General features: G+C 51.7%; 1 protein-coding gene across 6 annotated transcripts in view; it reads right to left on the minus strand.

Moving 5' to 3' along the window:
- Window positions 1-277: 277 nt before the first annotated feature.
- The window catches only part of NF2 (NF2, moesin-ezrin-radixin like (MERLIN) tumor suppressor), a 67,495-nt gene continuing 51,343 nt past the window's right edge, over window positions 278-16,429 (minus strand). The window contains exons 13-17 of one of the 6 annotated variants that reach the window (XM_088800943.1): window positions 15,670-15,775; window positions 14,261-14,388; window positions 12,251-12,416; window positions 11,070-11,129; window positions 278-588 (exon numbers count right to left, since the gene is read on the minus strand). In XM_088800943.1, coding sequence (XP_088657069.1) covers window positions 11,094-11,129; window positions 12,251-12,416; window positions 14,261-14,388; window positions 15,670-15,775 — 436 coding nt within the window. In that variant the 3' untranslated portion in view covers window positions 278-588; window positions 11,070-11,093. Of the gene's footprint in view, window positions 589-10,505; window positions 10,669-11,001; window positions 11,130-12,243; window positions 12,417-14,260; window positions 14,389-15,669; window positions 15,776-16,429 lie in introns of those variants that run through there. The other 5 variants (XM_019743080.3, XM_019743081.3, XM_019743079.3 and 2 more) reach the window with 5 other exon arrangements.

A 16,429-nucleotide genomic window follows, 5' to 3' on the forward strand; every position in this document is an offset into this window, starting at 1 on the left:
GCTCACCGATGATGTGTAACAGGCAGGCGGGCGGGCAGGCCGCTCTGGGCCTGGGCTCGAGGGGGCCATGCTTCTTCGCATGCCAGTTCCTCGCCAGGGGAGGAAATGAATGCTCTAGAAGCCTGGGGGTAGGGTGGTGGCGCCAGGCTCCTGGTATCCAGGGGACCTATGCACTTCACTCCCCATAAACACTTCCCGGCCTGGGCTGGGAGGCCAGCACTGGAAGGTAAGACGCACAACTCAGGTGACTCCAACAAAGGACATACAGGATCACACATTAGACGAGGAAAGACAAAAACTTCTTAAGAAATTTAAAGACTCAGGAGAACTAGAACCCGAGAGAAATCTCTGCAGGGTCATCGTTCCAGGCAATTGCACATGAAGGGGGTTGGGTTCTCCGCTCAGCTGGGGGAAGGTCCAGAGCTCCATGGAAGCTCCCAGCCAGCCCACCTACGGGTGGCTCCCACGGTGTCTGACCCATCCTGCCGGTGCAGGGAGCAGCAGAAGTGGCAGGTCCAGGGGTGGCTGAGTCACCTGCTAGAGCTCTTCAAAGAAGGCCACTCGGGATTTGGCGCTCTGCAAGGTGAGCTGCAAGGAAGCAGAGAAGAAGGTGAAAGGGGGACTAGATTTCTGCTCTTTCACAACAGGACGCCATCCTGCCTGGTGGACTGACCTCCAAGATGGTTTGGAGTGAAAGGGAAGATGGTTCAAATAGATGTTCAAGAAGCTGGTGGTCAAACCCAAATAAGTTTTCAGATTTGCCGCAGGACTCAAATTAGGAGGTGACAAATGAGGACATGACAGGAGAGGTGGCTAGAGGGCAGAAGCATGTCGGCAGGAAAATGTCATCCACATTGCCGTTTCACAGAGGGCAGATCCCTAGCCAGTTTAATAGGTTCTCACATTCCTGTCTACAAGAGCTTCCAAGGAGCCTCTTGGGGTGCTGTCTGGTGGTGCAGCTTGGGCTGCTCAACTTCCTCAGGGCTCAGAAGACCAACTTGGCAGAGCAAGTGGCTCAGTCCTCAAGCCCTGGGGACACCTCTGGGGCAAGGCAACGTGGCCTTAGGCAAGACAGGCCTGCGTCAGATGAGGAAGAGCCTGTCCCTTCCACTTCCGGTTTCCCAGGTAGCTCCAAAGCAGACTTGCCCATCACCTGGCAGCTGAGAGGGGGTTTCCATCCACAAGCTGGGAGGCAATGAGCTTTCGAGGTGGGGCTTGTTTGGGCAGGGAGACAGTGCACGGGAGGCAATCCTCTGCCCAGAAACTATAAGGCCTTCCCAGTGTCAAGCTCTCGACATGGCAGATAAGGCATTAGAATTCACGAACTCCTGCACTGCTGAACCCCAATTCCCCGACTCTGTGGGCCACTTCCCAGGATCTCCCCACACAGAAGCATCTGGCACAGGCACCCTCCCCCAGTGCGCCACTCCCTGCTCTACCCCTGAAATCAACTACTTGGGCAAAACTGTCTGTTCCATATCCAGCTATGGGACCTCATCGAGTTTTCAGGGAGGGGGACACAGTACACGCTGTTCCATCTTCATATCCCCAAACCACTCACATTTACATGGTGCTTAGCACCTACCAGGAGCTCAAACAATGTTTGTTGAATGAATAAGGTATAGGGTTATAATGACAGTGAAATGGTGAGATGTGTGGGAAAGGTGAGATGTGCACACGGGCTGAGAAGGCCTAGGAGCTTATTCACTTCTATCACCACCAGCTCACTGTGTGGCCTCAATGGACATCCTTGAGCTCTCTGAGCCTCTTTCCTCAGAAGTTACACCACAGGGGCAGGCTTGACGGTCTGGCCCATTCCCTTGCCCTCTGGCAGTCTCTGAATCCGAAAAGTCCTTAGTACCATTCGTGGCTTTCCGATGGAAGGGGGAGGAAGACGTCAAACCGTCAAACCGAGCATTTCACCATCAAAGACAGGCGGCATCAGTGTGTGCAAAATGAAACAGCTTGAGAGCCGGCTCTTTAAATTGTGCCAAATCTTTTGGCCTTGAAGTTCCCGACTAACAAGCTGAATGTGGGGAGGCATCTGAGCTGTTTTCTTCAGTGGAACCCATTTCAGAAGCACTTTGGAAAGCCCAGTTCTTGATGGGAATGGAGAAAGCTTTCATTTCTTTGCTGAAACTGAACTCCCTCTAGAAGGGAGTTGAGTTTGGATGGGTTTCTCCCTAAATGCAACCTGAGGAGAAGGGCCAGGAGTTATGGGCTCTGTGATCATGGGAACCAGGATGGTAACTGGGAAAGCAAGAGAACCAGAGAACCACTGGGACAGAAATCCTCTTGGGGGAAGAGTTTAAATCAAAAGGTGTAAAACCCAGTGTCTCCGCTCAGGTTTCTCCCACCCTCTCAAGAAGACCTCAGGCGGGCTACTCAGGGGACAGGGGACCTGCAGGGGACAGGGCCCTACCCCCAGCCCTTCCACCCACCAAGTTGCACACAGGCATAGCCAGACTACCTGACCCAAAGCTGCCTGAGCCACTGACCAGCTGGGTGGCCCGGGGCACGTTACCTGCTCTGGCCTCAGTTCCCCACCATGAAGTGGTGGTGGTGGCAGCCCCTTCCTCACAGGGTAAGGTGAGGAGTATCTGGGAAACGCTGTGAAGCACTCAGCACCAGGCCTGGCGAACAGTGAGAACTCAACAGCTGTTATTACTAACAGCAGCGTCACGTTTCTTCCCTTCCCCCAGTTTCTTCCCCTTCCCCGACGCTGGCTCCTCTCCTTCCAGCAGCGGAGAGTGCAGAGTGCATGTTAGAAGGGGCTGCAGGTAAAGGCAGGGTCACATGCTGCGCTGGCCTTTGTGGCCTCTGAGGCAGGCCAAGTGGATGCCCCTGAGAGTTCTGGCCACTTCCCCAGGCAGGAAGCCCAGGCTGTGGGGGCCTCCGCGAGACTCCTGCCCATTTGTACATTGTCGGCTCCAAGAATTCCTGGATCCTCTACCCAAGTTGCGTGCTGGCTGTCCCCTCGAAGTGCCAGGGGAGGGTTTTGGCAGCTCTGGCAGCACCAGGTTCCAGTTACTTGAGCGTGTGTTCGCTGGGATGCAGAGCCCTCTTCGGATGGGCAGGCTGCTCCCCCAAGCCCTCTCCTCAACCTACCGGCAGCAGCCCAGCCCCACCTCTTATCTTGCAAGAGCAGAAGTTGTACCCCAGGCCAAGGAAGGTCCCGAGCGAAGTCAGGGACTCTGGTCCTGTACCAATAGGAAAGCACCGTAGACACACGGCCTTGGCAAGAGGAGAGAGTACAGTCTTCCAGAATGCACTTGACTGTTAGAGGGACAGGCAGAGCCACTGGGCAGAGGCAGCTGATGTGGCAGCTGACTCTGAGGGTACTGGGAGGCCGGGCCTCAGCCCCCAGCAGACCTTACTGTACAATTCGCGGCAGTTCCAATTCCATCAGGAATCCTGTCGTGAGAGGAAATGACCACATGAGCCCCCTGTCCCCTGCTGAAACCCTTCTAGTTACCACCGCGGTCACTGCCTGCTTCCACCTCAGCAGTGTCCTTTATCTTGGACATTCCTCCCGAGCCAGCCAGCACGCCGAGTCTGACACAGGAGGGCACGGTGGGTGCTGGTGGTGGGGGTGGGGGGACAGGCAGGAAGAGGAGGGTCTGCAAGGACAAGCCTGGGGCATCTTTCCCCCAGGTGGGGATGCAGTGGCCCAGGGACAGGGAGGTTTTCTAAAAAGAACTCAGGAGGCGTCCCCTCAGGCACCTGCCAGCTGTGCTCTGGCCTCCGCTCAGCCTCCCACCGCCTACCGCCCACTTCCGCGGGCAAGCATTGCTCACCTGTGGGATCCTTCACCACCTGCTCTTGCTAGAAAGCTCACTGTCATATTTACAGTACAGCTACAGGCAGGCGGTATTCATAAAATAGAAGGGAAAGGCTCAGAGGAAATGGCACAAAGCTAGCTCTTCATAAAATAAATGTTCTCTGTGGGCCTTCTTTGTATACTCATGAAAATCGGCTAACAAGTGTTCTGGTTTCCCCACCATCCCTCCACCCAGAGGTGGAGCCCACGTCAGTGTTTGGTCCACCTTTCTGCTTAGTGCCCAGCCTGGCTCTCTCCACACGCACACAGGGGTACCGCCGAGATGACCCAGCGAAGGCCCTGGCCTCCAGGATGTCACACTGGGAGAACTGCAGCCAGTCCTGAGTCCCACCCACCCCCTGCATTCCCTTTCATGACCCAACAACACCCCTCTGCACCCCCCAGCCAGACCTACTGGTGCGGGGGAGGGCGGGCAGTGTGTCCAGGAGGGAGGCGAATTCCCCCAGTTCAATGGGGTGTGGGCTACAGGCCCACTGCTACGGCCAATCTCCACGGTTGTCTGAATTTCATAGGAGGAGAAAAGCCTAAGTAAGTAAGCAGGTAGAGAAACGGCCTCACGGACAACGGCTGCAGCGTTCCGAGGCCTGCTGCATCTGCTCCACCTTCTTGGATTCTTCTGCGGACAAGTGGGGGACGATGTTTGCCACGCACTGCCCAAAACTCACACAGCATCCTGACAAAGGCCAACCAAAGGAGTCCTGGGGGTCGTCCCCAGTGCCTTCGGGAAGCGACAAGCCACGCGGGCTCTGTGCAAAGCCTCCAGCCACAGCGCTCTTGCCAGCTCCCCAACAATGACTAAAAGGACACGAAGTCTCCTCACCAGGCACTGGCTGCCCCAGTGCTTCTCTCCTCCAGCTGTCTCTTCACATCTGATTAAAATCAGCCGTGTGAATAATACAGGAGGAATTAAGTTCTTTCTTGACTGAACCGGCTGTTCGAGTCTGTCACTAATCCAATTCCATTCTGAGACAAGTTTCCTTTTCTTTCTCTGCTGCAGCTCTACACGGCTTGGCTTTTATCTTACGGGGGCTCAGCTCCACCTGTTGAGCCTGCCCCTTGCTTCCTGCCCAGTATCGACAGACACAAGTCTGGCAGAGTCACCTCTCCTCCTGTTCATTTCTCCATCAAAGTGCCAATTGTTTGTGACAGCCACCAGGCTGTGAAAGGGCAGGAGAGGGAGCCACTTGGCAGAGCCAGACCTCCTAACGCTACCCAAACTTTGTGTGGTGTGTGACCGGAGGGACACGTCCACCCAACCCAAGTAAGTTCAGCTTCAGGAGTCATGTCTGTCTCCTTACAAAGACAGGAGGCTGGCTCCTCTGAACCGTAGGAAGGACCTGGTACCCAGCAGGTTCTCCCTAACCCAGGCCTGCAGGAAATATGCAGACTCACTAGTGCTCGCTGGGGGAGGATTTCAGGTAGCCCCTCAAGATACAAGGATCTGGCACCTGCATACTCCTGAGAAATGGCCCCAGGGTCTAGAGACAGCAAGCCTGGAAGGCACCTGTGACAAGCACCAGGCTCACAAGTGGCTCTTAGCCTGCCCCGCTCCCCCCACCCCCGCAGGGGAGGGCTTCCAGCTGCACAGGCTCCTCCAGCATCCGTCCCAAGAGTGCCCCCTGCTGGAAAAACACAGCAGGGGGGGTGGCACTGCCAACTCTCCCCCCAGCTCTCCTCTAAAAGTCCTTTTGGGGGTAACTAAATGTATCTGGGCACAGAGCCTGCAGCAGCAAGGCTGCTTGATTAAGAATGAATTACACTTTTCATCAGCACATAGAGAAAATTGATTCACAAGGCTGCATTGTGATCATCGGGTTCCTAACGCAAAAGGGGGTGGCGTGGGGGGCAGGCAGGACACAGCGTCACTATGGCTATCCAGATGAGAGACAGGAAGCTCTACAATTAAGCTGGGAGAACAAAACTCATCAGAGTGCCAGGATTCCTCCAACTAGTCTCTGGAGCTCTCGCCTCCATCCACTCATCCCAAGGGAGGAGGGAGAGGGAGAAGGGAAGGTGGGAGGGGGCCAGCTAATTCATGTTAAACAATAAGACCCACAACGCTGAACCCATTTTAGATACTAACCTAATAACTCCAGGTGCTGAGACTCTGCTTGACCCATAAAAATGCAGTGAAATTGAAATGCATGCCCTAAAATCATGTGATACTTCCCCTCTGCTACTACATATGTATTGAAAAGGAAAGGCGGGGGGAGGGCGCGGATACCAAAGGAAACGCAGAGCCACCAGGTGAAAGCCAGCTCTGGAGCAGAAAGGTGATAGGCAAACCGAGCAGCAGCAAATTCCAACACAATCTTTGGCTTGGAGCTTGATAAACATTCCGCTTTCCAAACCTGAAATGAGGGCAGGGCCAGTGAAGGGGGATAGCTGCTGTAAGCTGGCCAGAAAGCTTTTCTGCCATCTTGCTAGTGACAGCTTGCACCCAAAAGCCATCTGGGGATGTGCATGCGGAGAGAGCTATTCACACACTTATCCCTAAACAGAGGTGGGATGAAAGGCCAAGTCTATTCCAGTTAACAAACCAATTTGTGCTCTAGAGAGAAATCTGCCAGGGAGAACCCAGAGGGTCCCTTTTGTGTTATTAATCCTGTAGGGACCTAAAGCAGAAGATGGCTGGAAACTGGTGTCTGCCCCTGTGATGCTGGCAGGACCCTTTGCTACTCCATTCTTCCACCTGGAAAATGGACTAATCTGCCCTATTCACCTCATTGGGCAGGTGGAGGCTGATAGCTCTGAACACTCTGAGTGAGCACCTTAGGAAAAAGGTGCAGATCTACTGATGTCATTCTCAAATTGCCACTATCAGGAGGGAAATCACGGAAAGATCATAACAGAACCTGAGCCCGCAGAATGAGTTTGCATCCTATCTCTTCCCTCCCACTGTTGCAGTAACAAATCAGGTGCCGGAGGAAAGCTGCACTGAAACATATCTTCAGTGCTGAGGGACCAAATGGGATGTTTTACTGCATCAAATAAGGCCCAGTAATATCCTCAGGCACTTCTAAATGGCTATAGTAGATGCCAGGAGGGCAAGGCAGGCTTTACAGACTCCTCCATACCCCCCACAGGGCAACTGCTTGACGGGCAAAGTCTCCCAACCAAAAAGGCACTGGGTCGTGGTCTTTTGGAAAAGAGGCTGGTAGAATTTTCTATCTGGAGAGCTTCCAGAAACAAGCAGGAAAACCCTAAGCCCTCAACTGTGAAGAGGAGCCGGGCGCTGGGACATTTCGCAAGTGCGTGTGTGTGTGTGTGTGTGTGTGTGTGTGTGTGTGTGTGTGTACGTGCGTGCGTGCGTGTCAGAGAGAGAGAGCCCCCTTTCGGGCTGGGCCCTGGCATCACACCCAGGAGGGGCACACTCCCTAAGACAGCCCAGACCTCCAGCACCTTCCCTGTGCTTCCCAGAGCCGGAAGAGTCCAGATGGCCACTGCTCTCTCTTCTACATGTTCTGCGTCCACAGCTGGTGCAGCTGTGCTCCTTGCTAATCCTTGCTCCCCACCCCACTCCCATTCCCATTCCCCTTTCTTCTCCCCTTCCCTCCCTCCTCTGTGGGGTTCCAACAACAACAAAGAGAAGGTCCTGGAGCCAGACAGCCAGTGCACTGCCTTTTATGTCAGGGCAGAGGATGGTCCACGAAACAATGCTGTTTCCAAAGTAGGCAGAGCCACTGGGCTCCCATGATTGGGGTCAGGGGAAGGCTGAACACATATTAACCACACATGCAATATGAACTGTGTAGCAGCCCTCTTTGAGGCAGGCGATGCAGACCAGAGGTCACCAGGGAGGCTCTGGCAGTTTGCTTTAATTGCAGGAGACGCCTTTCACGCATATTCGATCTTGCCCTGTGATTTATCACTTCCCAGGGTGTGTTAAGTGTTCTACTTCACTTCACCAGCCCTGCATCTCCAACGGAAGTCTGCGCAAATTGAAGATGACATTGGACTTTTATGTCTTCCTGTTCCAAGAGAGGTGGCTAGAGCTTCAGATAAATGTCACGGCTCCTCATTCCTGTTCCTCCACTGGCGGAAACCACAGCTGGACCTCGGTGGTCCAAACCACTTACTAATAAAATAAGCTAAGTTCTACGACCCCTGTGATTTCTCATCTGTCGATTTCCTTTAAAATTCTGTGCTCCCTCGGAGGCTACGGGCGCAGAAACGATGATAAATCTCCTGCCACTCAGGACCAGGGAGTGAAACCTGTCCCTTGAGAGGGGATGAAAGCAGGGCCCTGAAGTGTGTATGCTCCAGGACTGCATTTTCACCTCCAAAGTGTGTTGCACAGCTCACTCACACCTGGCCACTGCTCACCTCATCAGCACGATGGCTCTGCAGGCAACAAGATCGAGCCAGGACACCTGTGTCCCAGTCCCCGGCCTCACTGCCGGACCTCACGCCCTCACTCCAAAACACACAGATGCCAGGAATACGTATTGCTGCCACTGCCCCTGAGAATGAAACAAATCTAAATTCCCAAGGGTGGCTTTCGATTCCTGGTGACTCTCTGACTCAGATGCAAATACCAAACCAATTGCACAGATTATCAATTGGGAAAAAGTGGAAATGTGGGGAGTTAGCAGAAGGAGAAAAATATACCCTTGCAAACCCAAATCAGATAGTAAGCAGGGAAGTTAATTCTGGCTTTTTAAAGGTTTTTACCTTCAGATACGTGGAAATTAATACAATTAGTGGATACACGTATCACAAGTGGTGTACGGAAATGTGGTGCATTCCTCACCACAGGCTCACAAGCAGATCTGTTTCTCACATATTTTTAAGCCCTGGCTGAGCACTTATGTGTATTACCGCATTCAATCCTCACAACAATCCTGGGGGGTAAGGACCAGATGACAACACTGAGCCTTAAGAGAAAGAATTACAGAGAAAGAAAGTGGCAGAGCAGTGTCGCCCTAATTAACTGGACTGAACTGCCTCTCAGCATTCCCAAGGGAACATGGCAACCCCCTAGTAACCCAAGGGTAAACCCTTGGAATTAGCTTAAGTGTTCCCCAGCCCCCAGAGGTACCACTGAGGCAGGTGAGACACTGAGACCTCTTGGTGAGGCAGAAGATTACCGAGAGCAAGGAGGAGCCCGGATCATGGTAGATGGGGAAACCATTCCATCCTTGTAGAAATCTATGATCAAAAAACATTAAAAACACAACAAAAATCAATGCAGGCTGGTTTGAACCAAGATTAATGAGCTTTCAGAATATTGGAAACTCTCCAGTTCACCACCAGCCTTTGCAGTTCTCATCCCAGACTTTCTTGATGGAGCTCTGCCCTTGACATTCTAGGTACCCACACTTCCAAAGCCTGCAGTGGTGTTTCTCTCCAGCTTGGCTCACTTCAGCCCAGACTGCAGCAGCCACAACCCCAGAGCCACCCCAGCACAGGGGGGTGGCAGGTTGTCAGTCCTGGCCACAGGGACCACCAAAGTCTAAAAAAATGGAAAATGCATCAAACTTGACGTGGAGCAAAAACTATCACTATTAAATCCAGTGATGCTGAGACAACTCCAGTTGTATTGAAAGCCAAGTCCATGCTTTTATTAACCCTTGATTCATCAGAATTTTTGATTAATTGGAGGCTGGCAGCCTGCTTTGAAAACAAGTTCATATGAAGACATTAAAAGAAAAGCCTTCTGTATGTCCTAGCAGCAGGACAAATCTGACTACAAATCAAACCTCGTTTGTCTATAATAATAGCTCAGTGAGAACTGACAGTCCGAATCAGGCCCCTTGACGCATTTAAGAGCTCTGAATCGTTACAGAGAGAGGAAAGATGAAATCGTACCAAGGTGAACAGGGCAGTCACATATGGGAAATATCTGACAGCACAGGCTGCAATAAAAAGGGACTTTCTGCTTGCCCCTGTGCGAGCCACCAAGCCCAGGAAACCAAAGTGGACCCAGCCAGGGTCCTCTGGGCGCCCTGGGGTCACTACTGAGCTGATGATCCCCCTGGCCTGCCCATTCTGGTGCTGGTCGTCCCTGCTCAGCGCATGCACTGTTTGGTATTGGGGTGTTCCAACACCAACGTGTGGTAGGAAAGCTGAAGAAATAGGAGCCCGCTAAATAAAACCGGGGTTTATGCCATGGGTTCTTGGAACCACTGACAGTTCGAATTCATCTGATAATGAGATCCATCTGGGACGTTAATAGCTAACCTCTCTTGCTTGGATAACAACCACAAATGGGATCTATTTATGCCAGATCTTATTTTTTGGTAGAAAGCTTCCAATGAGCTTGTTTTACTCTAGTAGCAAAAACCACGGCGAGGACTCCAAAGGACACATCCTACGTAACTGTCAGATGTTCTGGGCCTCATTGGCTTGGGGACTTCTGGGGATTAGGTGAGGAGCAGAGGCAGGATGTTGTTTTATTACCGGGCATAATAATGCCTCTCCCCTGCCTAGGCATGTGGGTACAATAACGAACTGTTGCGGAAGGCAAGCAGCCCTCATTCAATTAATTCCCTCAGCAACCACTGACTGCCCGTCTATCGGGTGCCCGCAAGTGCACTGTCCCAATATGCGTTCACTCGGATGGCAGCTCCGCCCCAGGCTGTGGAGGAATTGAAGCAGAGACGGCCTTTTGAGCGCTGACGGACAGACGGTCCACTGAGACTGACTACACATCAGACCCCTGTGCTATTGGTTTGCTTTACTTGACAAGGAAAATGGATGTGTACAGAAAGGGGAGGCTGTAACGGAAATGAGCGAGCAGGGGCAGCCTGCTCATTCCATGACCAGAAGCTGTCAGGCATGACCACGGGTCTTCAGCGGCTGTCACCACATGAAAGGTCTTGATCCTGAGTTAAAGACACCGCTCTTAAAAACACCCAAATTTACCCCATTTCCATGCTAGGGTTATTACCTAAGAAATACGCCACCAAGACAAAGGACTTTTAGACAGACCTGACTGGACAAGAAGCAGTGACCTTCTCCAGCCCAACAGTGACACAACATGGGAAGGACGACCGGTCCTACAGCCACATGACATGCTCTTCAGAATGAGGCTCTTCTGGGCGCCTGGAGGCTGATCTGGCCCCATAGGGCAGACGCCTGGCTCTCAGACTCAAAGCATGCTTCGGCCAGTACCCAGGCACCACCTGTCCTCGGGAGGGCGCGGCATGGCCCGGGGACAGAGACAGGCAAGCTCATGCATGGGTTAGTATCACAGAGGGCAGTACCATCACCACATACAGAGTACCTGGGAATAACCTACTTTGAGGATTCAAATGCAGATAGGTCTTCTGCCTTGGGCTTGAGGCTAAACCAGCAAAATAAAATGAAGAAAAACAAAAACATACCCTGTGATATCAACAATGCCACGTGTGCCATTTGCAAAAAATGCTCAGACAGGCCTGAAATTGTGACAAACGAGTTCATGTGTTTGTTTTTATGGCTTGGAAACGGGTCTCTCCAGCTTTCAGCACTCTAGGTTCCTGTGGCTGAAGCCCCGGCTCACTGCAGCAGCCGCAAAGCTGAGACCACTCCGGGTGCCCAGATGAGTAAGTGGGGGGTGGGGAGGGGTCTGGGGCAGCTCCTCCGAGGCCTGACTGGCTCACTGGCCGAGTCATCATTTCACTTCTCTGCTCGCGGGCTGAAGCCTCAGTTCATCTTCCGTTTTGCTAATTGTTTAATAATTTGGTTTTTGGAAGGGAAATGCAGCAAATGACAGAAGCCAGAGGAAAGAAGAATGTGGAACATGGAAAGGTCTTTCCTTCTAGGTTACACTATTAAAAGGAATTCTCCACCCGCTGTCAATACTAACTGCAGTCAAGAGAATTCAGGGCTCCCAACTGTACCTATGAATGACGGCAAGTAGATGCAGATATCTTAGAGTTTTCAGACACAGCTTAACCACTGAAAACAGATATTCCTGAAACTGGGAGACCATTTTAAGGGCTAAGGTAAAGAGGAAAACAATGAAACATATCTAAATTCAGAGTTTCGTTTTTAAATCAAGAACAGAATTTTATAATCCTTGCCACTTAAAAAACACAAAAAGGCTAGCGGGAGAGTCCATTCTCAATAGCCTCCATCTCATTTCGCTTTCTCATTAATTAAGGCAGCTCCCTGGGCATAACTCCCCTAGGCTTAAAAGACAGAATTGGTTTACTGCTAAATGATGGATCAAACCCCATCCAGTAACAGTGATTCATTTCATCATGAAATGCTTGTGTTAAAAGCTCCCCTTCCATCAAGCCAAAGGGTTCACAGTCACTGGCAGATTAAATTCCCTTTTTGGCACGCATCAAAAACTTTCCTCAACTAAGTGCATATAAAAAATGACAACAGTCGAATGACTTGGCTACCGAGGAAACCAGACGCCAACCTCACATTTCATTAATGACTGTCCTGATCAGCGAAAGACAAGAGACTTGGTACCTTTTTAATGGTGTTGTGCTTGCTGCTGGTACCACCCCGGTCCGAGTTCTCGTTATGCAGAATATCCAAGGCCGTCTCCCTCTCTTTGAGTTTCAGCGCCTCGATCTCAGTCTTGAGTTCGTTGAGCTGCTCCTGCAGGTGCTTGCTCTTCTCCATATATTCCACTCTGCCGGCAAGAGAACATGGTGCGTCACGGCTTTGGCCCCAGGGAGACACATATCAGGGTTGAGATGCTCCCGACCTACAAGCCACTCGGCACAGGATCCAGGCTCTGAAGCCTGGGGTTCATGTCTCTACTGGGCCATTCACGGGCCGTGGGAGCTTGGGCCAGTCACTTAACTGGTCTGAATCTGTTTCCTCGTCCATAAAATTGGGATAATGATCACAGGGCTGTGGTCAGAATTAAATACAGTATAGGAAAACCTTTTTCTATTCTACTGTAAACTCTCATAAAGTGCTCTACAAATCTCAGTTGTAATAGATCGTTTTTCATCTGTACAAAAACCAACACATGAAACAAGCCTCCTGACATTCAAAACCATCTTGTTTCAACCCTTCTCAGAGAAGTAATTCCATTCAAGTGACCTTTTCTGACTGACTGTGGCCACATCGCTACATCCTTCCTTGTTTGGGGATGTCATCTCCTAAAGATGATGGACACTCACTCAGCCAATACCAGGAAGAAAAAAATCCCCACCATCACTTGCAGGCAGAGGCACTGTGTCTATGATGGTGAAAATCTGGAAATCATCCTCAAAGGGTCCAACTACAAGGGTATGGCCAGACAAACCATGCAACACAAACACCAAGGAATATTCTGTAGTGATTCCCATGCGAGTATATGGATTCTGTCAACGTGTGCACAGGTAGCTAATAAGTAAGGAAATAGAAACTAGAAGGTATCAGGACACGGGACAGGACGTAGCCTCACCCTAATCACAACCACGTGACACTTAGCATGCCTAGACAATGGCGGACGGCTGAAAGGGGAACTCTGACAGCAGACACCACAGATAGAGGCTCTGGTTCTCAGTGTGAGAACCCGAAGAGCCACAGCCCGGCTCATGGTTGCCCACCCTGAGATCCAAGGAGATGCGGTCCCAAGAGGGCTGTCCCGAGATACCGTACAAAATGAAAGCACAGAGGCTCAGACGGGCTCGGAGCTGAATCCGGTGATGCAGGGTGAGTGCATTAAATGCTTCCAATCTGGGTTCTCATTTACAAATGAGAACACTAAAACCTAACTTTGATGTCAGTTTGATGTTAGTTAATGGGAGTGAAATGAGATAAAAGCTAAAACACGCTGACACCCAGGCACTCAGTACGTGGCAGCTATCATGATTGTTCTCTGGCTAGCAGTTGGCAGAGTCAGCCAGTTTATCTGCGGCTGGGAACTAGGGGGACCTCGGTTATATCTCCTCTGCAGTGGGACTCCTTGCCATCTCGGATCCAGTTCCACTGACCAATGCAGCAGGTGCTACTGTGAACCGGGTATGCAGGGCTGCGCTCAATGCTGCCCCACACAGCAGGGGGGCCCCAACCCAAGCGTTCCTTTCCCTTGGCCTCAAGCCTGAGTTTCTTCTCTCTCCCCCTCATTGTAGACATGGGATGCTGCAGATCTCAGCTGCCAGAGAACACAACCAGGAAACATGTTCTGTTACTATGTTAGAACATTAGCACGTGCTCTGTTACCAACAGAGCACAGCAGTCTGACCAACTCAGAGCTCCCAACAGCCAGTCCTATACTTGAGGTGAGGTTTTTGAGCCGCTCTCATCTCCAGGTCACCAATCAAGTGTCATTTTCATCCTGGAAGATTGAATGCTCGTCTGTAGGCCTTCACTTCTGATTAGGACATTCTTCCTCCAGTGGGTGAGAACAGAGCAAACCTTTGCAGGAGCTGGCGACGGGCTGTGGCAGTGACCCTCCACTGTCCCCAGGCCCAGACCCACTCACTCCAGCTCACTGGCTGCCCCCAGCAGGGCACAGGGCTGGGGAGACTACGTACGTACTTCTCTTTCTCTATCTCCATGGAAAGCCGCTTCATGTCCGTATCCTTGAAGTCGAACGACAGGCTGTCGCCAATGAGGTTGAAGCTTGGCGTGTCAGGAGGCAAAGGTGCTGGAATCGGGTTCATGGGCTATGAATAAGAAATCGCCAATTAGGAGGTTCGCGTTCTACAAGAACAGAGGGGCACTGCTGGGTTAACCACCGACCCTCCAGTAGCCACAAAAGCAGTGGGGACGGCACAGGCCCTGCCCCCCAGCACCACCCTGGCCTCCCATCACAACTGTCTTCTTTGAGCCCAAGTCCTATTGATGAGAATTTATTCTACTGATACAGCCGCACGTACGTGCAAAGATTTATGTTCTGGGATGTTCAGTGCAGTGTTTTTCATAATTGCAAAAGAAAACAGACTAAATACACAGCCATAGGGGACTGGTTAGATGAAATACAATCCATCCATACGATGAAATATGATTAAAAACCCGATATGGACAATCTCCTCCGGGGTTCGTTTATTTATGTATTGTTAGAGCAGTGTATAAAGTTAGTTTCAATGCGTGTTTTAAAAACACACACATCCCGGGTGTCTGGCCCAGGGTAGCCCTCAGAAGACTCCAGTCCCAGCTGCCGTCTGCCTGCAGCTGCCTCAGAGATCCCAAGGAAGGACCACTGGTGCAGTCGACCCACAGAGCCATGAGAGAGAAGGTTGTTGGAGCCACGTGGCTGGCTTCGGATGGCTTGCTGCACGGTGATAGATAACCAGAACAGATGACAATAGCAAACTGCTTACATTTCCCTCCACCTCCAACCCTGGGCAGCTCATGCCTCTGTGCCCTGTGCTGCCTGCCTCTGCTGCATGCATGTCTGTGCTGTGTGTGTGACTGCAGTGCACTTGCCCAGAACACCCTGTTGTCTCCTCCCCACCTGGCTGGTAACCACTCACCCTTCAAGAGTCAGCCCAGGCACCTCCTGCCCCTCTAGGCTGGGCTAAGCTCTCCTCTAGGCACCTGTGCACCCTGTCTGTATACAAACTCAATTCATGTTGCCTCCAAATTGAGTTTGGAAGCTGGCTCTTGCACAGCAGATCATGTGAGGTATACAGAGTATCCGACCAGAGCTACGATTATGGTATACAGTACATACTGGTAGTTGAAGATTATATTCAGCTTGGCACTAAGAGGTTAGAGATCAAGTTCTCTTGCCTGTTATCTAGGCAACCAGAGAGGTGACTGACTAGCCCAAGGCCAAGTGGCAGACCAGGTATTCTACCCCGGCCCTAACTGCAGACTCTCTGCTTCACTCATTCTGCCATGTGTTTGCTTGAACGGTCACCCTGAAGGCACTACCAGGTGAAGTGAAGGGCTGGGAGGGAAGGGAAAGTGACCAGGTCTTGGTGGCCCCCACCCAGGCTCACCGGGTATGTGGGCTTGGTGGTGATTTCCAGGAGCTTTTGCTTGGCTCTTCGCTCTGCCTCGCGAGCTTCCTGAAGGTCCTGCTTCAGCTGATCGGCCTCCTTGGCCCTGCACGGAAAGGAGCAGCCATCAGCTCCACAGAAGATGACAGGTGGAGGGAAGAGACCCCTCCTCCCTCTTATCCCCTTGGACAGGAAGGACCTGCGTGCATCCCAAGGATGGCAAACAAGGATGGTGAAGGGGTGGGGGGACATTTACATGAAATCAGAACTTCCAAAGCAAGGACAACATTCCCAGGTAGTATTCACTTCAACTGGAAAAGCAGGGAAGCTAGTGCGAAGAGTCAAGTAGGAACCTTTGAAATTAGGGGAGGGGGAGGGGAGTTGGGGGAGGGCACCGAAGCTTTCTCTGCTTCAACTCTGGGTGAGTGGGATGGGCAAAGGAACAGTCTGGTGGATCAAAGGTCTTATATTGGATCACAGAGGGCAGGAAGTGAAAGAACTGATTCTTCCCAAGCCCCAAGTAAAACAACTACAGGTGAGGGCCAACTTCCTCAGGCGCCATCATTGGGGCCTCGTGCTTTGGTGCAGGTCCTTGCCCTGCAGGACACAGAACCCAACCCAACATGCCTCACTCATGGGGGAAGTGACCTGAACACAGAAAGAAAGCAGCCCGGGAAAGGGCAGGAAATGAGGCACCATATTTGCATAATGACATGAAAAAGCGGGGAGGACAACTGTAGTGAATGCACCCTGGTGGCGA

Source organism: Rhinolophus sinicus, chromosome 9 (assembly GCF_057876585.1).
Source record: "Rhinolophus sinicus isolate RSI-liver-muscle chromosome 9, RSI-T2T, whole genome shotgun sequence".
Lineage (NCBI taxonomy): Eukaryota > Metazoa > Chordata > Mammalia > Chiroptera > Rhinolophidae > Rhinolophus > Rhinolophus sinicus.